A 20,693-nucleotide genomic window follows, 5' to 3' on the forward strand; every position below is an offset into this window, starting at 1 on the left:
CCTGATTTTGGTTAAGGATATCTGGCTGGGTGAGGCACAAAACAGCCAAATTCTACAGCTCATTTTCCAAAACTGCTTCCAGGAATAAAAGGTTCTGTAAAAAGTTGAACAAGGAGAATGTGTATGATCACTTGCCAAAGGCAGGAGTACAGACTTATGCACTGAGCATGTGCTTCATCCAGAGGAAACACTCAGCAAATGCTTCTGATGACCAGAGAAAGGAGAGGTGACCCTGGGCCACACGAGGCTGGGAAGGCTGCATCTGGAAGGGAGAACACAAAGACAGTGCTTCATTTGCATTTTAATTTGACTAGCATTATCATAAAACCATCAGCCCTACCTGTTTCAGCTTGGCAGGGCTACTTGTGCTCTACCTTTTTAGACCCTCTGCCATCTTTTAGTTTTATAGTTTACCTGGATGTTACTCTTTCCCTTCTCCATTTCAATATCTTTTTTTTTTTTTTTTTTTTACTGGATTTCTCATAGAGAGAGAGTTCCACAATAGCTGTCCTTCTCACAGGAAAATTTAGGAATAACTGATAAGAACATTGGAGGGGAGTGAGTCCAACTCTCTCATTTGATGGATATGGAAACTCAGGCCCAGAGAAGTCATGCAGTAGGTTAGTGGTGGTTGAACCAGGCTGGATAAACCCCCTTCCATTGGACTTTTCTTATGGAGCATCTGAGGCAAAATGTCATTCAGTCTCCTTGCTTACCAATAGACTTGGACTCAATTTGCCTTGGATAGAGATCAGCTGATAAATTTCAGGGCTCAAATATGCTAAACTGAAATTATTTTTCTTTATTACACAGCCACCAGGATGACTAAAATTTAAAAGACTGAAAATACCAAGGAAATGGAGCAACTAGAACTTTTAAACATTGCTTGTGGGAGTGTAAATTGATCAAAACACTTTGTAAGACTGCCTAACAGTATCTACAGAAGCTCAACATACATATTCTATGACCTAGCAATTCCATTCCTAGGTATTTACCCAAGAAAATTAAGCACATATATCCACCAAAAGACAAGTACATAAATGTTCCTAGCTAAAAACTGAAAACAATGCAATGTCCATCATCAGGAGAATGGATAATTTGTGATACATTCATTCTGTGAAATAAAACAAACAAAACCCAAAAAAGAATGAACTGGTGATTCACACAATACAGATAAATCTCAAATACATTATGTTGAATGAAAGAAACCTGACACAAAGTGTACATACTGGTAGATTCCATTTACACGAAATTCAAGAATAGACAAAAACTACTCTATGGTGATTGAAGTCAGGATAGTAATTATTGGGATGTAGGGGATGGGAGGCAAAGGTACACTGACATGAGAGAATCCGTAGGATGCTGGAAATGTTCCGGATCTTGATCTAGATAGTAATTAATTACACAGGTATAAACATGCAAAAATTCAGCTTAAGTGGAATATTTGAAATTTGCCTGGTTCCTATACATAAGTTATACTTCAATTTTTTTAAAGTGCCCTATATAGCATCTATATTGTAGTAAAAGCAATGTAATAAAAATAATTTTATCATTTCAAAAATTATTATTTTTAAAATTCAAGGCTATCAGGGTTACCGTTTTCATTATCTCATAACAGGCAGATTGCATCACCTCCAACTGGTTTGCCTACTACCAGTTTCTCCTCACTGACAGGTTGTTTTGCCCAGCACATATTTGATTTTCCTGATCTCCTGTAACAAACTTCCTTGACTCTCATGTATCTGTGGAATATAGTACAAACACCTCATTGAAACAAAGACTTTCTTAATCCACTCCCTATCTGTCTTACCAGACCCAGGGCAAGCTCTCCCCTCCATGCCCTTAACCCCCAGTATGCAGAACATTTCATATCTCTTCATCTTTGGTCTCCTGCCCTGTGCATCCACTGCCCTACCTCTGCTTCTTCCTCTATCAAATTCCTCCTCCATTTCACTGTCCAGCTCTCAAGGATTTGCTCTCAAATGTCTGCCACTGGTTCCTACAACCCTTAGCTCCTACCTTCCTGCCTCTTTCTGAGCTCAGTATATTCCCCATATTAAAACCCTCTATATTTTATATGACCTACCCCCTGAGCTAAATGTTTTCTGAGAACTGGCATCATTTCATCTCTGGATCCCTGGGCTCAGAACTTTGCTAAATAAATGGGTGCTAACAGAACTGAATAATAAAGTTCATTTTTGTCCCAGATTTCTGGTTTTCATAGTAATGTTGCTTCCTATTAAATTCTTCACTGAAAGCAGACTTGGAGATGAAAGTGGATACAGACGAGATAGTTTAAATTAGACATAAATTAGTGTTGTCTATAGTTTGGGTTTCCTTTTCAAAGGAGACAAGTCTCTTGTGCTGTCCCATAGAATAGCTATTAATTTGTGACTATTTAAATTAATTAGAAGTAAGTGAAACAAAAAATTCAGTTTCTCAGTTTCTTTAGCCACATTTCACGTACTCAGAAGCCCCATATGGCTAGTGGCTACCGTCATGGACAGCGCAGAATGGAGTATTTCCATCATCGTATGAAGTTCTATGGAACAGCGCTGGAAATCTCTGGCCTTTACGCTTACTCTCCCCTCTTAGAACACTCTTCCATTCTCTCCCACGCCGCTTCCCCTATAACCATCATCATCCTTATTATGTCTGTAATTGCTTGCGTCTTTTAATAGACTACGGGTTCCAGGACGGCAGGTGCTGTGTCTTACTCTTGAAGCTCTGGTGCTTAGCTTTGAAGCCCGGGCACACAGCAGGTGCTCAGTAAATGTTGAATTAATGAATGACAAATGGGAGGAACCTTCCAGATACACCAATCCAAGCCCGTTCTCCATGCTGATCGGTTCCTCATCAGTCTCCAGCGTTTTTTAATTTTTACGCTTATTTTTAACCGTCCTCCGGAAGAAGAGAGGTAACTGCACAGCACCTGTCGACTCCAGAGGCGGCAGCAGCAAGCAGGGGCGTCACACGCTCCTGGGCCCGCCCCCTCCCGCCTCCGCCCCGCCCCTCCCGCCTCCGCCCCGCCCCTCCCGCCTCCGCCCCGCCCCGCCCTGCCCCGCCCCGCCCCCACCCGGCTCGCCCTGAAGCCCGGAGCCCGCGCCGCTGCCTCCTTTGCTCGCCACTGCGCAGGCGCGTCCCGCGAGCGTGGGTCGTATAGAGGCTGCGGGCTGCAGGCACTCCGGAGCGAGGTGGTCTTGCGGCCTGTGTTCGGCCAGCTCCAGCCGCGCACGACCTGCCTGAGGCAGCGAGCCTAGTCTCCCCGCGCCCTGGGCAGTATGGTCATGGAGAATCAGGTGCTGACGCCGCACGTCTACTGGGCTCAGCGGCACCGCGAGCTGTATCTGCGCGTGGAGCTGAGTGACGTGCAGGTAAAGTCAGGGCGGCGGGACGTGCGCGGGTCTCGGCTCCTGGGAACCGCTGGGACCCCAGTCCCCTTTGTCCGGGTGCGTACCGGCGAGCCAGTAGCGCGCCAACGGGATCCAGGACTCGGTGCGCTCTCGGCGTCCAGGCTCGAGCAAAAGCTGGCCCACATGGAGGCAGACCCTGGGCGCGACCCCCTGAAGGCTTCAGGTACCTCGGGTGCTGCGTGAGCCCCGCGCGGGCCTCGGAGGCTACTCCGGGCCTCCTCTTTGTTCGCAGTCTGCGGCCTGGTGGAGCCCAAGCCTGGCCCGGAAGGCCTGGCCGTCGGAGTTCGTGTTTGCCGAAGCTCTTCGAGGCGTGGGATGTCTTTGGGTCCGGGGTGCAGTGTGACAGTGGCTTGCCGGGCCGTGGCTGGACGTCTAGCGCTGGCCAGAGAGGTCTAGCGGGTCCCCTCGGACCTTCACGAGGCCCGCCGCTGCCTTGGAGGGGTCACACCCACCTCCCAACCATTAAGTGATGGAAATAATTCTTGTTAATTTTAGTTCTAAAGTCCATAAGACCCCGAAGAAGTGATTTCCCCCCCCCCACCCTGTTCTGAAGACTGTGAGCTCAGGTTTGCTGAGTTGCATAGATAACTACAAAATTAAGTTATGTTGAGTATTTATGCTTGATCTCATTGGCCTTCATGAGAACAAGCTGAGGCCTCCTAAATGGTGGAGCTCTCAGGACCTGTGTACCCCTTTGTCTCGGTCCAAACCATCCAGGATTCCCGTTTTTGAGGAACTGGAGTTTTCAGTCTGGAATGTTCTTTCTACATTCTTACTCCCTACTCTCCTTGACATTTATGGCACTTTGTAACCTCCTTCACTCCCCTTAACTCTCTCTGCCTCGGAGTCAGGCGTTTATGTTGGGATCTGTCAGCCCATCTGGTATATACTGTCTTGCAAGGTGTAGGTGCTCTTTGAGTGTGGACTTGAATTTGTTGAATTTAATCTTTTCTTCTGGAATATAAACTTGTTTTCCCATTGAAACTTAAGACAGTACTGACCAGAATGCCTTTAAATAGCCTGTGTCATTTAATGTGTTAAACCAGGCTGAATTACACTTTTGCGTCATAGGATGTATAAATGTTCTTTGCTGTGTCCCTCTACTCTGCTCCACGGTGTTTTAATAAAAAAGGAAAAAATAAACAAAATCTTTGTAGATGGGGATCAAAGTGTCCTTCTAGAGAGGACTCTAACATCAGTCAATAAGAAAAGTACAGAACTTGTGTCATGGCAATCTCTCTTAAGTATTCAGTTAAACATTGTGTAGACCAATTAAATAAACTCAGGCCCTCTCTAGTTGTAATAAGGATGTAATATTCTGGGATACTTTTGAAGCTACAAACAGAAAAGATGTTTTTAGGGGAAGTGGGGTGGTGTTGGTGGAAAAAAATGGAAATTAGTTGGGCAAATGAAAGAGTGCATCATACTTAAATTTTTCCTGAAAGATGTAAACCTTTTAGTTAAGAAACATGAACACGTGTGTTAATCATATTTGGTATATTTTAAAACATAAAAGTATGTGATTGGAATATATTATAGTTAAAGAAATGTAACGGTGGAGGGAAAAATGGAATTTTCTTTTGGAGAGAGAAATCCTTTTTTTATTCTTTGGGAAAAAATAAATCTTTTTCCTCAATTGAGTTTTTGGTTTTTCTCGGATTTCCCATCTGTAATTCTGAGGCATCCATTTCAACTACCATTAGTTTTAAAGTAACATGTTAATACCATTCATAAAAGAAACCCCCTACCATGTGTGAAATACTACAGATTTATAAAAATGAGTCAGACAGACTCAGCTTTCCAACGGCATTCTATCTAGGAGGAAGCATATTATATACTAACAAAAAGTTTTGTGCATGAGTATGTTTATTTGTAGAGTCGGAGTTGAATACTGGACCAGGTCCCTGGTGTTAAAGGAATTTGGTACCTCTCTTTTCGTTAGTTAGAGGTGACTTCCAGAAATAAGGTGAAGTATTCTTGTCAAACTGAGACTGGGAGAACTTGCCAGAAAGAGGACGGCATAGACTTTCAGATTGTCCAACTTGTTGTACGTGTCAATGCCCTACAGCCAAAGAGTTCCAGGAACACACCTCTAGTTAAACAAGTTGTGTTTAGTGCTCATATCAGCAAGGGAGAGCATACTCCATGGGTTTGCTCAAAATTGATTATAGAATTTGGACTTTGGTGATTGGGGGACAGACTAAGGAAGCAAGGATTCACTTTAGATTAGATGCTGTCAGAAAGCGGGCAATTCTATGGTTGGGTATCTGAATAAATCTTATATATAGGAAAGAGAGACCAGAACAAGAATAAAACTAATTGGTAGAGAAGTGACAGTCACTTATTTTGGCCAAGAGAGGAAGGGTGTCTCGTATTTTGTGAGTGGCATTGTGGCCATGTTTTTATCTGTGCTTACACAAAATTATGAAATGGCCTTTGCCTCATTTTATCAAGGTATTCTGTGAGATTGTTTATGTCCAATAAATAACAGAATAACGTGTTCTAGCTGGGAGTGCCAGGCCAGCTTTTGAATGTCAGGAGCTGCTCCTTTTAAAAAATTTCCCAATTAATTGTTCTCAGGGCCTATGAAACTGGTGATTCTGGCCTGGGATGAAGCAATTCGTTTACTTGTTTAATGAAAACCGTTTGTGGAGCACCTACTTTTGTCTCACCTTAAGCTAGGTACTGGGTTGTTGGACAGCTCTCTATCCTCCCCTGCTCTTTGAAGCATATGTGTAAATGAGTTTTGATGCTGAATTCCAGTTTGGGGGCATCAGCCCTGCTCCTTTCCCTTTCTGAGACACAGAGAACCATCAGGTTTTCACATCTCTACTCTGTCTTTGGAGCTGCAGACAGTGGGGCTAGGGCAGGGTTACTTTCAGAATAGAGTTTGTTTTCAGGATAAGCATGAAGGACAGATTTGTGCCAACAACCATAGTTGTTAAAGCATTTGTTCATTTATCAAGGTTTTTGTTTGTTTCAGTTATATGAGGGCAGTGTGCATAGCTCTGTTTGGGAGCTGTTTGAAAGATACTGTTCTTGACCTTACCTAATAGAGAGTCTGGTGGAAAGAGTGGTAACTGAAGGCATGAGATTGGGTCCTTGCTCTTCCACTTAATATCTGGTGTCCGTGGATTATTCACCTAACCTTTATGAGCCTGTGTCTTTTCATGCAAATAAATGTGAATAATAACACCTAATTCACAGGGTTGTTTTGAGGCTTAAATTGGATAATGGATTTGAAAGTGCTTTGTGAATTCTAGTGTGCTATTCAAGTGTAAGGGATTATTATTGTGATACTAAACCTTAGATGAGAGAGAAGCACAAAGAGCAATAGAACAGAATAGAGGCTGTTAGCAGATTTATCCATATATGAAAACTTATTGAACAACAGTGGTGGCTTTACAAATTAATAGGGGAAAGGATGAACCATTCAGGAGATTGTAGTGGGACAATTGGTAATCTAAATGGCAAAAAGATAAAGTAAGATCTTGCCTTATGCCGTACACGAAAGTCAATTTCAGGTGGGCTAATGAACTAAATGCATAAAGCAAAACTACTAAAAGAAAATATAGGAGACTGTCTTTATGATACTGGAACAGGGAAGAATGTGTTAAGACACAAAAACATAAACCCTAAAAACAAAAGATGACAGATTTAAGACAAGCTTGAGGCAGATATTTGTGGCACATACTACTGAGCTCTTCCTTATATGCCCAAGGAGACAGTATGTTCATTACGGCAAAAAAAAATTGAAAACAACCTCAGTACTTATCAACAGGAGAATGGATAAACTGGTATATTTATACAACAGCACACTGTACAACAGCTAAAATAAATGAAACAGAACCAGCTGTATCTATGGATAAAGTTAAGAAATATATCAAATAAAAAGCAAGGGGCTTCCCTGGTGGCGCAGTGGTTGAGAGTCCGCCTGCCGATGCAGGGGACACGGGTTCGTGCCCTGGTCCGGGAAGATCCCACATGCCGCGGAGCGGCTGGGCCCGTGAGCCATGGCTGCTGAGCCTGCGCGTCTGGAGCCTGTGCTCTGCAAAGGGAGAGGCCACAACAGTGAGAGGCCCGCGTACCGCAAAAGAAAAAAAAAAAAAAGCAAGTTGAAGAATTATATATATTCATATTATATATATGAAACCACTTATGTAACATGTAAAATAAAAGTTTATATTGTAATGAATACCCAACATGTTGTACATGAGTAAAGAAATACAGTGGGAATGATAAACTCCAATTCTAGAATAGTGGTTGGGCTTCCCTGGTGGTGCAGTGGTTAAGAATCCGCCTGCCAATGCAGGGGACATGGGCTTAAGTCCTGGGCCGGGAAGATCTCACATGCCGCGGAGTAACTAAGCCCGCGCACCATAACTACTGAAGCCCATGCACCTAGAGCCCGTGATCTGCAACAAGAGAAGCCACCTCAATGAGAAGCCCGTGCACCGTAATGAAGAGTAGCCCCTGCTTGCTGCTATTAGAGAAAGCCTGTGCGCAGCAACAAAGACCCAACGCAGCCAAAAATAAATTAATAAATTAGAAAAAATCATAAAATCTATCATTTTATCTGTATAATCTCACTCTTGTACACATAAATATGAAAATATAAGCAGAAAAATTGGTGGAGGTATTCTAAACCATCGTCATATTTCAGAATCCACTCTTTTTTTTTAATGTTTATTTTGGCTGTGCCAGGTCTTAGTTGTGGCATGCAGGATCTTCGTTGCGGCATGTGGGATCTTCAGTTGCGGCATGTGGACTTCTTAGTTGTGGCATGCATGAGGTATCTAGTTCCCCAGCCAGGGATCAAACCTGGGCCCCCTGCGTTGGGAGCTCAGAGTCTTACCCACTGGACCACCAGGGAAGTCCCAGAATCCAGTCTTACGAATCACATTTCTACTCAGAGATGTCACTGTCCATGTTTTTCCATATAGTATCATCCTCTGTGCCATTAAGAACAGTAAATGCAGCATCTCTGAAAGAACGCTCTACTGTTATCTCGTTTTTTGTTCAAGCCATCCATACCTATTTATAAGTTTTGATGCTGGCACATTCCTGAGACACAAACCAGGAGTCATACTACTTCCTGAAATGGCTTTTAAGTGGTTTGACTGAAATATTGAGTTGCAGCTGTGTAGTCATGCCATCTGGAATAACAGCCAAGCTCCCATATGCTAGACAGTGACAACCATGTCATGGTTGCTACTTTGCCAAAGCAAGTGTAAGGTGCTGCTGTCAATTTTAATAAGTATCCTGATTTTAGAGATATTAAATGTGAGAAAAATGTACATTTTAGAATTAATGAGATATTAATTTCATTTTGGAGTTGTCAGTTAATAAGTTTTAGTATTTAAAACCCCTGAGGCAGGATGAGATCACCAGGAAGAGAGTATGGATCAGAGATTACCAAATCAATGCCCAAAACGTGTCATGGTTAGGAGCCTGGGGCTGTTTGCCTTGGTTTGAATCTTGGTTTTGCCCCTTGCTGATTTTGTACTCTAAACTAGGTACATAATCTCTGTAAACCTCCGTTTCTTTGTATGTAAAATTGTTGTGTAAATAGTACCTATTTTATAGGGTTTTTGTATGTGTGTGTGATAGTAATGTGGAATACTTTGAAAAATAATTGGCATATAGTGAGTGTTCAGTGAATGTTAGTGAAATGAGCTGGGTGAGGAAAGTGGCTAATTGGAGAGGATAGGACTCATATTAAGGGGGTAGCTATTGTCATTCAAGAATGCAGATCTGAGGTTGGCATCTAATTCTTCTAATTTTTGAAGAAGAAGCTGAAAATCCAGATTTTTTTAAAATGAAAAAACCTCATAGTTTTATACTTATTCAACAAATATATAAATGCTTACTGTGTGCTTGGTAGTCTTCTAGACTCTGGGACTTGGGCATGAGCACGGCAGACAAGGTCCCTGCTCTCATGAAGTTTATATACTGAGTGGCGGTGGCAGTGGAGGAAGACTGGCAATAGAAGCAGATAAATTCATCAGATAGTTTCAGATAACCATGAATGTTATGAAGAAAGTAAAGCAAGAAAAAAAATATGAGAAGTAATCATGAGAACTATTTCAGATTGAGTAGTCAGGGAAGGTCTCGTGGAGGAGGTGACATTTGAGCAGAGATCTAAATGTTAAGAAGCCGTGCAAAATTATGGGGACTGAATATTATAGGGAGAGGGAACAGCTACTGCAAAATTCCAAGGTGCAAAGTACTTTGTGGTGAATTAAAATTAATAAATAAAAAATATTCTCTGTAGGCCATATAAAATATTGTGGGTTCAGTTTGGCCCAAGATGCCAATTTATATCAGAAAACTTATAGATATTAAAAACTGATAGAGAGGGACTTCCCTGGCGGTCCAGTGGGTTAGACTCTGCGCTCCCAATGCAGGGGGCCTGGGTTCGATCCCTGGTCAGGGAACTAGATACCGCATGCATGCCACAGCTAAGAAGTCTGCATGCTGCAACAAAGAGTCCACATGCCACAATGAAGATCCTGCATGCCGCAACTAAGACCCAGTGCAGCCTAAATAAAAACAAAAAAACCCCAAAAACTGATAGAGATGAGAAGCAGCCCAGGACTGCGTCCTGAGACACTTAAACATTTGGAAGTTGAGCCGAGCAGAAAGCACCAGCAGAGGAGATTGAGAAGGAGTAGCCTATGAGGCATTAAATCCAGTGCAGTGTCGTGTAGTGTCCTCGAAGCCGGGAAAGAGGGATATTTCAGTGGGGTGTGGTCCGCTCTGTCCAGTGCTGCTTAGAGGTTGAATAAGACAAGATTGTGTGTCTATTGGATTTGGCAATGTGGAGGTTATTGATGATCTTGGTAATAATAGTTTCAGTGGAGTGGTGTGGATGGAGGCTAGATCAGAGTAGATTTCAGAGTATTTGTTGTAGGGAAGAACAGATGATTGTAGATAACTTTTTTTTTTTTTGTGGTACCCGGGCCTCTCACTGTTGTGGCCTCTCCCGTTGCGGAGCACAGGCTCCAGACGCGCAGGCTCAGCGGTCATGGCTCATGGGCCCAGCCGCTCCGCAGCATGTGGGATCTTCCTGGAGTGGGGCATTCACCCATGTCCCCTGCATCGGCAGGTGGACTCTTAACCACTGTGCCACCACCCAATTATAGATAACTTTTAAAGAAGTTTTTCTTGGTGGAGGGAAGGGATGAGCAAAGAAATCAGTGGTCTTGGAGTTCAGAGAATAGATCACTGTGGCCAAGGATGTGGACCTTGGGCTGTGTTTTTAAGTATAAGCAGAATTTGGATCCAAAAAGGGGATTAAAGAGAATGTGTACTGTCATATACACCCAAAAGAATGAGTGAAAAAAAAAAAAAAGAAGAAGGAGTGAGATCTCTATGAACTGGTAAGGATTGATTTAGGTGAAAAAAGCAAGGTGCCTAAGAATGTATATTCTGTGCTATCTTTTGTGTAGAAAGAAGGGGAAATAAGAATGTCTGAATATATTTATTTATTTTCCCAAACATATACACACACAGAGGAAAGATAAAACCAGGTGCCCCTGAAGTGGTTACGTACGGGTGGTGAGTGGGAATGTGGTGGAGGGGGATGGGTTTGGAAATAGGACTTCAGAAGATACCTGTCTGTAAAGTTTGACTTTTGAATGATGTAAATGTTTTACATATTAAAAACTAAATTTCAATAAAAAAGGATAAAATGAAAAATCTTGAAATTAAATACAATCAAAAGGACCTAACTATATATCAAATTGATAACATAACCATACAGATAAATAACTTAGTACAAGTAACATTTGAACACAGTACTCTGGTTCTTTAGTAGATATACTCTAAGGACAAAAAGAACTGCAAATAAATATTGTACTTTATAGGTTTTTTGTTAGTAAAAATATTGATGTAATTCTGAAACCTTTAGGATCAAAGAAGTAAGTGTGTTAATGTTATTAGGAACCAAGATATTCACCATAAGGAAATACAAATATTAAATAACAAGATAAGGAGAAGCCCTATAATGTAAATTTTTTTTTTTTTTTTTTTTGGCTGCACCATGCGGCATGTGGGATCTTAGTTCTCCGACCAGGGATCGAACCTGCGTCCCTGGCGTTGGAAGCACAGAGTCTTAACCGCTGGACCGCCAGGGAAGTCCCATAATTTTGAATTAGGCATTTCGTTATGACAACATGATTTTTTAAAGTCCTAGCTAGACACTGAAGATGAGCACTGAGTATACCTCAATGTGCCCAGATCATGGCTTCTAAATTACCATTCCGCAGTAGAGGAACTATGAGGCCCCTTGAAGAAACGGCCAATTATTCCAGGTCTGTGCCAGAGAAAGTACAACATCCTCAAAGCCTAGAAGGTCATATCAGAATAATACAGGAGCTGGTTTGAAGGGATTTCAAATTTGTGACAATTTGTGACCAAATTTGTAACAATTTGAACACCAAAAAGAATAAGAATAATATTGGATTTTGGCAGAGTGGATTAAAAAGGAAATCCACAAGTCCATAATGATAGTCAAAAAGAAATAAAGAAGACCAGTTTGGGGGCTGAGAGAGGGGGGCAGGAGGTGGGTGTGGTTATAAAAGGGCACCATAAGGGATCTGGAACTGTTCAGTATCTTGACTGTGATGTTGAGTAGACGAATGTATACGTGTAATAAAATTGTATAGAATTTACACACACAGACACACACAAATGAATACAAGTCAAACTGGGAAAATTCAAACAAGATAGGTTGACTGTATCAATGTCAATATCCTGATTGTGATATTATACTATAGTTTTGTAAAATGTTACCATTGCGGGAAAGTGGGCAAAGAGGACAAGGAATCTCCTGGTATTCTTTCTTTCTTTCTTTCTTTTTTTTCACTGAAATGTATTCCTTAACTATTACCACCTTTGGAGAAGCTGGACCTGACATGCCCAGTGTGCTGCTGGGTAGGAGTTAGCATCTGAAATCTGGCTCATAGAATGCTTAGTGAAATCCAGGCCCTGTGCTGTGGCTCGATGTTTAAACCTTGGTTTCACACATCGGTGTCTGAGAAGAATAAACTGGGCCCCCCAAACTCCTTTTTTCCTTCCAAGTGATTTAAGATATGGGGAACACAGAGTGGGGCAAGAAGTGACCTAGGTAGGAAGTGTACCACCAAGACTTGCCAGAACTCTAGCTTTCATGATAATATTCATACCAAAACCCTGTTTCCCTTATAGAGGAGCCATGCCCCTGAAAGTGTAGCCTGTTTTGATGAGGTTCCGTAATTCCATCTTCCTGGCACAGAGAAGATCATCTAGATTGTTAGCCCCTTTGGGTAAGCTTCTCAGCCTGAAGTCTGTACTGTCACCTGGGAAGTTCTTAACCTAAAGCTTGGCTCAAATGCTCCCCCAACCCAGCCTTCATGCTCCCCCTTTTCCTAATGCTCTTGGCTATGAATAGAGCATCTAGGCTCCCACTGCCTTTTAGTATAACGCCCCCCCTTCACCTTCTGTCTGTCTTGTTGGTTTCCTTTGATGCATGATGGAACACAGCCAGTGGAGCCTACCGGAGAAAAATAAATGAACTAGCTATGGCACTGGAAACAGGCTGCTTCTTGCTTATAATTTTGAGCTGGGAGTTAGGAGATAAACTGTTTCTCATCCATTGAAAAAAGAGTTCAGTTGTTTCACTTTAAATTATGCTGCTAAAAGGCATGTAGCGACTTCTGGGAATAAATGAACAATTTGGAGAATTTCCATCTCTTCTAGTCTTGGTTTGGATAGGGGTTAAGAGTGTGGAGCCTGAGGCTGAGGCACTGCATGTTTCATTTTCATCCAACCGCCTGTAATCCGCAGCCCTTGCCTTAACCTGTAGGAATTAATTTATTTTTCATGTTGCAGCATGGGTCTCACTCCTTGGTGAGGCTCTCCCCAGCCATTCTATTCCCATTGTGCTCTCTTCTTAATGACTGTAACACTTAACTGCTTTTTACTACTCTTTTGGTCTTGAGCATATGTTACTTGATACTATATCGTTTCTTCTCACAGGAAATGACTCATCTGTTCTACTAGATTCTCTGCCTCCACAGCTGAGGGACTGAGTCTTAGAGATCTGTGTATTCCTCCGTAGCACCTCACACGGCACCATGTACCATTTACCATGAGCACAATGGACTGACTCAGTATCTGATTGTTCTGCACAGCAGAGCAGTTTAGGGTCCTTCTTGCAGGAGCCTGCAATCTCAGATGGGTACAGATAGACATAGAGAAACGCTGCACAGAGATGTGGATAAATGACCAAATATAGTCTCTGGGGGAAACACAGGGCAGGAGGTCGAGTGCCCAAGGAGGCAGATGGATGGAGGGAAGTAAGCCCCTGGTTTTAATTCCATTTTTCTCATTAAAATGCCCTTCTTGCATCCTTGGTCTCTTTCTACAGAATCCTGCCATCAGCATCACTGAAAATGTGCTGCATTTCAAAGGTCAGTATCCGGGCAAATGTTCTCAGTCCTCTACACAGTTAAAGAGACATAGTGGTGGTTGCTTTTTATTTTTATCTGTTTATTTTATTCACTTTCTGTTGATGCTCACCACTCTGATACTTGTGGGATAAGCTAGAATGTTTTGAGATGTATGATTAGAAAAGTCAATAATTTGTTTACTATCCTGTTTTCCCCTGGGAGAGGCAATAGATATAGAGAAAAGGTATCATGGGCTAGAAAATAGATTTATATCTTCTAGCTCTAAATCTGTGACCACCTCGGACAACTTCTTTGGACCTATAAAATGAGGGTATTGGGTTATAATCAGTGTTTCTCAAACTTGAGGATCCATGGACACCTGAACACACGCCCACAGGGTCCTCCAGGGCCATAGACCCTAGATGAAGATACGTGTTATGGATTAAATATGGTCACTCTAAGTGATATTTAGCTCCATTGCAGCTGTGAACACAGTTGCAAACACTGAACTCCTGTGGTAGTACTTGATTATAAGGTAACCATCTAGATGACCCAGAATATGCCTCTTTTTAAAAATATTATAACAAAACCCCCCAAATAGAAAATTTCTTAATGAGACTTTGTGGCTCCCTGATATATGTACAGACCAGTTTAATAAGCACTGCACTCTCGATGACATCTAAAAGCTTTCCAGCTCTTGACAGTCTTTGATTCTGTGAATCTGCCTCCATCTCCTTCCTCCTCAGTTCACCAGCAAACTTTCTGCTGTGCCTAGGAGGGTAGGTCTGGATTCATTGTTACCCAGAAGGGTAACAGTGATAATAGGGTGGGATTCTCCCTGCTCTCTCTCTGTTCTGGTTCCTTGGAATGTCATTAGTACGTGACTGCGATTATGGGAAATTGAAGAGTTTCTGCTTTACATGAGACTCCATCTACCTTAATATACTTGCCTGAAAGCATAACCTGGCTTTTGAATCTCCTTTTCCAGGTGAGAGTAATGGTGGTAGCAGCTCAGATTTTGAGGGGGAATAAAAGGAATAAAAGGATAAAAGTGTATCTTGCCGCACATGAAGCTTATAGACTGTCCTACCTTAAGGAATTTATGGTCTTAGAGAACGATAGCCACCTGTAGCACGTATTAGGCAAGTCATACCACATATGGCCAGATGAAGAAAGATAATCGCAAGAGGGAACCAAGTGAGAGAGTTAGAGGACAGGGATGTCCCGCAGTCACTGGCTCCTAGGCACAGCACCTGCTTGCTTTGGGGAAAGGAGCCATGCCAAGGCACAGGGATGGCATGATGGTCACCCTGAGGACTTTCCTCCGACTTCCGTTTGTCCTCTCAGGAATGAGCTGAGAAAATGTTATTTTTCTTTTTTGTTCCATTTGGGATGTGCTAAAGGAACAGTCGGCTGCTCCATCATATACCCCTGGTTGGAAGGTGTTAAATTTACAGCTTTCTTTGAGACAGTCCAGCATTTCTATGTATCCTGTGGCTTTCCTTAACCGCAGTCAAGATAATACACCTACTTGATTTTTCTCTGCTGTGGATTCAGAGCCAAAGTAAATGTGAAAGTTAAATTTATATCTATGTGTTGCCTTGGGCTTTGCTTTCTGTGTTCTTTTTCCTGCCTGTTATTTGTACTGGGCATCACTGAGGCCGCATTCGAAGATTAAGTAAATACTCTGGAACTGCTCACCAGAAAGACATAAGGAGATAAACTTTTGTCCGGGATTTAGCTTATCTAGCTGTTGAGTAGCTCTGCTCACAAGCCCCCACTCATTTGCAGGACCCATTAATATTTGCATACCCCTGAAAGAACTGCACTAAGCTAACATTTGAATGGCCTCGCTCTGCACAAGTTCACAGTAACCCACATTTCTTTCTTTATAGCTCAGGGGCATGGTGCCAAAGGAGATAATGTTTATGAATTTCACCTGGAGTTCTTAGACCTTGTGAAGCCAGAGGTATGTTCTTTCCTTCCTCACTTCCCTGTCCATTTTAAAAATAAATACTCGTAGTTTTGTGAAATGGGGAGCAAAGATTGTGGGGAAGGAGAAGATAAACCAAAGTAGAATGTACTTTTGTTTGGAATAGAGCCCAGGTTTTAGCTTCAGAGGAAGAGGAAAGTTGGAGAACCTGAGTCGGATCTGGGCTCTGCCATTTATTAGTGGCGTGAATAATTCTCCTCACTTCTTTGAGTTTCAGTTTCCTCATGTGTTATGTGAAGGATTGGGTTAAGTGATCTCTATGGTTCTTTCCAGCTCTGAGATTCTTAATAGTCAGCAGTGGTTTAAGGGGTAGAGAATCTGTCTGGGGCTTGCTTTGGAGGCAAAGGGAGAGGCCATATAGAAGAATAATGAGCTGGAACAGCCCCTAAGAATTTGAGTTTAGTTGAGAAGACTCTGTAGTGAAAGACTCCCTGTGAAAAAGTTGTAACTGATACAGTACAGTTCTGGCCTTGAGGCAGGCCTTTCTAAAACAATGCCAGAAACCATTGACCATTTGAATTGAGTCATCTTCATGGGAGGAAAATTTGGAAGGTAATGGTGCACTTGAGAAGGTGATTGGATGTAGTGCCTTGCGTGATGTAGATCTGGTAGGACGTTCATGCCAGTTTCTGCTAGGATAACCAAGAATTATCTGCCTTTCTTATCTGCTTTCCTCCTGTGTCATTCATGGGGGGAACCAGAGAAAGACTTGGCTGTTTTTACCAGTTCTTCCTTGTACCAGCCTTGGTCTAGATGTTCTTTTTGCTTCAGGACTTTTAGGAACAAAGAAGGAAGGGAAGTAAGTATACAGTGCAGCTTCTCTGTATGGCCACAGTGGTTTGTACAGTTACAGGGGAAGGAGCGGGGGATGTGGGAGGGCATTCTCACGTTCTTGCTTTCTCTCCTAGCTGGTTTACAAACTGACCCAGAGGCAGGTGAACATCACGGTACAGAAGAAGGTGAGCCAGTGGTGGGAGAGACTCACCAAGCAGGAGAAGCGCCCACTGTTTTTGGCCCCTGACTTTGATCGTTGGCTGGACGAGTCTGATGCTGAAATGGAGCTCAGAGCCAAGGTCAGTAAGGACCTTAGGATCTAGACAGAAGTCATGAGGAACCCAAGTTATTTGGGCCATCTCAGATATCTATCAGAATCTGATAGACTAAGGACAAAGTTATAAATTCCCTGAAAGACCTGGAGATGTGGTTTTATAGAAGTACTGGTCATGTATTTTGTAGACTCTCCCTCAATTGGGATTTGTTTGACGTTTTTCTCATGATTAGCCTAGGGCGATGGGTTTTGGGGAGGAAGCCCACAGAGGTAAAGTGCCATTCTTATCATGTCCTATCAAGAATAGGTACTATCAATATGACCTATCAGTGTTGATATTAATCTTGATCATCTGGCTGAGGTAATTTTTGGCAGGTTTCTCCACTGTAAGGTTTCTCTACTGTAATGTTACTCCTCTCCTTCCTTTACTGTTCTCCTTGGAAGGAAGTCACTATGCATAGTCCACGCTTAAGGAGTCAGGAGTTATACTTCCCATTCTTAGGGTGGAGTGTCTGTATACTTTATTTGGAGTTCTTCTGCATGGGAGATTTTTCTGTTCTCTCTCATTTATTTCTGTTCTCTCTCATTTATTTCTTCAGTCATTCATTTATATCAGTATGGACTCATGAATATTTGTTTTATAGTTTGGGTTATAATCCAATACTATGTTGTTTATTTTGTTGCTCAAATTGTTCTAGCTTTGGCCACTGGAAGCTCTTGCAGTTGGCTCTTGTGTCCCTTTGACACAGCTCCATCATCATGGGCCTTTTTTTTTTTTTCCTAAAGAAATGAATCCTTAATTTCTGGCACTATAAGCTGCGCCAGGTTTATCTCGTATATTCCCTGCTCTGTTCTTTTTTATTGGAGAATGGTAGTGGAAACCAAGATCTGGGTGCTAGGTGCGCTCATTGCCTCTGGGGTGTCATTGCTTTTAGGCCCTCTCAGCTGATAGAACAAGGAAATCTATGTGTGTATACTAGCTCATGCATATACACTTATCTATAAATATTTCCATATATATCTATCTATATCTGTATTAACCTAGTGTAAGTTCACACTGATGTTGGAGACGTGATCTTAGCTTCTGGAAAATTATATTATAGAGGTCTTAAAGATAAAATAGCAATCTATTTCCCACCTTAAATTTCTATTTTGTTTCTCCAGCCATAACAAATTTTCTGGATGTCTTTTCCAGCTCCAGGATTTTAAGGCTGCCCACTTTGTAGTTTGGAAGCCAGCTGATTGGTTTAATTCTGTGAGCATTGGATGGGCATTCTGTGATACCAGTGCTGCCCAGTCAGGAGTCAGGCTTTTTGGCACCATGAGCTAGGACATTTTCCCCAAGGAAGCAAGGAGGTGGCTTTGAGGGAGCCAGATCACTTATCCAGCATGCGGACTTCTGCAAGCATCTGGGAATTCTAACTTGTGTTCTTTTTTTTTAAATTTATTTTTTATTGAAGTATAGTTGAAATACAGTGTTGTGTTAATTACTGCTATATAGTAAAGTGATTCAGTTATACATATATATATTCTTTTTCATATTCCTTTCCATTATGGTTTATCACAGGATATTGAATGTAGTTCCCTGTGCTATACTGTAGTCTAACTTGTGTTCTTGGAAAACTTCTGTCTGAATTCTAGGAAGAAGAACGCCTAAATAAACTCAGAATTGAAAGCCAAGGCTCCCCTGAAAGTAAGTTGCCCCTGCTGTTGTGGTAGTTACCAGTTAACTTGTGACAGAGATGGGGGTATAGATGAGTGTGATATGACAGGAGTGCTTGCATTGTGTAGGGGAGTTTATGAGAAATCCTTAATGTCCAGTGCTTAAGCTGTGCGCACCCACATCAAAAGTCTTACTTTTAAGGTTTTCCTTCTGTTGGGGGCCTAACATCATCTGAGTACACCAAGGTTAGTAAAGCAGAATGGAAGAAACTCAGTCTCCTGGACTGGCCTAATAGGTGGGTGCTAGGTGGCAGCAATTCCTGCAGAGGTGTGGAGATTATTGCATAGGTCCATGATTGCACTTCTTCCAGCCTGGTGTTTTTGTCCCAACTGAGATCATAATGGCTGTGGTTGTCAACCTTAAAGATGGAAAGTATTCTGTATAGTCCTGCTGTTCATTAACCTTTTAAAAATCCAGTTCTATTTCTGTTTCTGCCCAAGCAAGCAGCTCTGTAAGTGTATTATCGTCTGGGTATTGTAGATTAAATTCAGCAGCCATCTTACATTTGTGGCATATGGAAAGCATTGCACTAGGCCCTTGAGATGTGGAGACAGTGACTCCATCAGAGCACCTGTGCTCAACCAGCTTCTGTTCTAGTAGGAGGACCATGCAGGTCTATACAAAACTAATGCTGAAAAGTAGAATAAAATAAGCGTTCGAAGTATGTCCTAAATTGAACTTTTTCAGTTTTAGTGGCACTTATTTGACATGCCATAAGTAGGAAAGGGGAAAGTTTTAGAGCAGTGGTTTTCAAACTATGTTCCATGGTACCCCAGGGGTTTCCAGAGATGCTTTGGAGGGATAGACCAAGGAAGCAGGTCTACTTCAATCAGAGCAGCTTGGCTTTTGTGTTTTATGTATTAGGGTTCTGAATAAAGTTTCTTTTGAAAAAGACATTTTATTGCTTTTTAAAAAAACTGAATAACCACTAATTTAGAGGAATTTTCTGCTTTAGAAAAGCAGAGGAGGGGAGAGGATTAGTGGAGGTGAAGAATAACAACATAAAAAGGCCACCTTGAGATCTGAGTTAATTTTTTGGTGTTTTATAGGGATAAACTTCTGAAATATGTAAAAATTCTTATATATGGATTTTTTAGGATCTTAGAAAAAGCTTTAACAGTTTTATCAAAATTCATAGTTTCCTGATGAAAGAAGTTCTTTATATGGGGAAGTGTAATAAATTTTTGTAGTTTTGAAGAAAAAAAATTTAATTAGTTAAATGTTTCTACAAGTCTGACTTTTTTGGCTCCTTAGGATAAGGCTATTTTTTTGGCGGTACGCGGGCCTCTCACTGTTGTGGCTTCCCCCGTTGCGGAGCACAGGCTCCGGACGCGCAGGCTCAACAGCCATGGCTCACGGGCCCAGCTGCTCCACGGCATGTGGGATCCTCCCAGACCGGGGCACGAACCCGTGTCCCCTGCATCGGCAGGCGGACTCTGAACCACTGCGCCACCTGGGAAGCCCCCTAGGATAAGGCTATTTTTGATTGACCACACTAATTGTGATTATTTGAGCATCAACCAAGTGTCTATGCAGAATATCTCTGTAGCAACACCTGATATGTAGCTACAAAAGTATGTGGGTAGGAATACATGTGTAGCAGCAACACCTGAACTCTGTAGTTCTTCTCAAGAATTATCCTTTCCTTTGCCCTACTCCTTTGACTCAACCATGACTGTGTCTAAGCTCCTTACTCCTTCCTTAATTCCATAGTTGGCTCTGTCTTCACAAACCCTTAGGCTGCAGACAAAATTAATGTCCCTTATTCTCCTTCCTGCCTCTTGGTTTGTAATTTTCCTCCTTTGGTTATATCCTCATTCTACCATCTTTCAAAGCCCAGATCAGATACCATCTCATCCTTGCAGACTTGCCTGATACATGCTTCTCCAGCCTAAAGTCATTTTTCTCACCTTGAAATTTTCACAAGACATTACCTGTCACTCTCAATCTTGTAACATGGTTTTTAGATTGTAAATTCTTTGAGGGCAGCATCATGTCTTAACCATCCTTGAATCTCAGTAGTGCTACTCACAGTATCTTGTATATTGTAGGTGTTCAGTTAATGCTTGTTTAGATGGATATA

The 20,693-nt window shown here is 42.0% G+C and overlaps 1 protein-coding gene across 1 annotated transcript in view; it reads left to right on the forward strand.

Annotated features, from left to right (window-relative positions):
* Positions 1–3,136: 3,136 nt before the first annotated feature.
* Positions 3,137–20,693, forward strand: part of HACD3 (3-hydroxyacyl-CoA dehydratase 3) — a 32,561-nt gene continuing 15,004 nt past the window's right edge. The window contains exons 1-5 of the mRNA XM_082835808.1: positions 3,137–3,374; positions 13,825–13,867; positions 15,742–15,815; positions 16,748–16,912; positions 18,529–18,580. Of these exons, the coding sequence (XP_082691934.1) occupies positions 3,282–3,374; positions 13,825–13,867; positions 15,742–15,815; positions 16,748–16,912; positions 18,529–18,580 (427 nt within the window). The 5' untranslated portion in view covers positions 3,137–3,281. The remainder of the gene's footprint in view (positions 3,375–13,824; positions 13,868–15,741; positions 15,816–16,747; positions 16,913–18,528; positions 18,581–20,693) is intronic.

The sequence above is a fragment of the Leucopleurus acutus genome (assembly GCF_964270905.1).
Source record: "Leucopleurus acutus genome assembly, chromosome: 1".
Classification (NCBI taxonomy): Eukaryota; Metazoa; Chordata; class Mammalia; order Artiodactyla; family Delphinidae; genus Leucopleurus; species Leucopleurus acutus.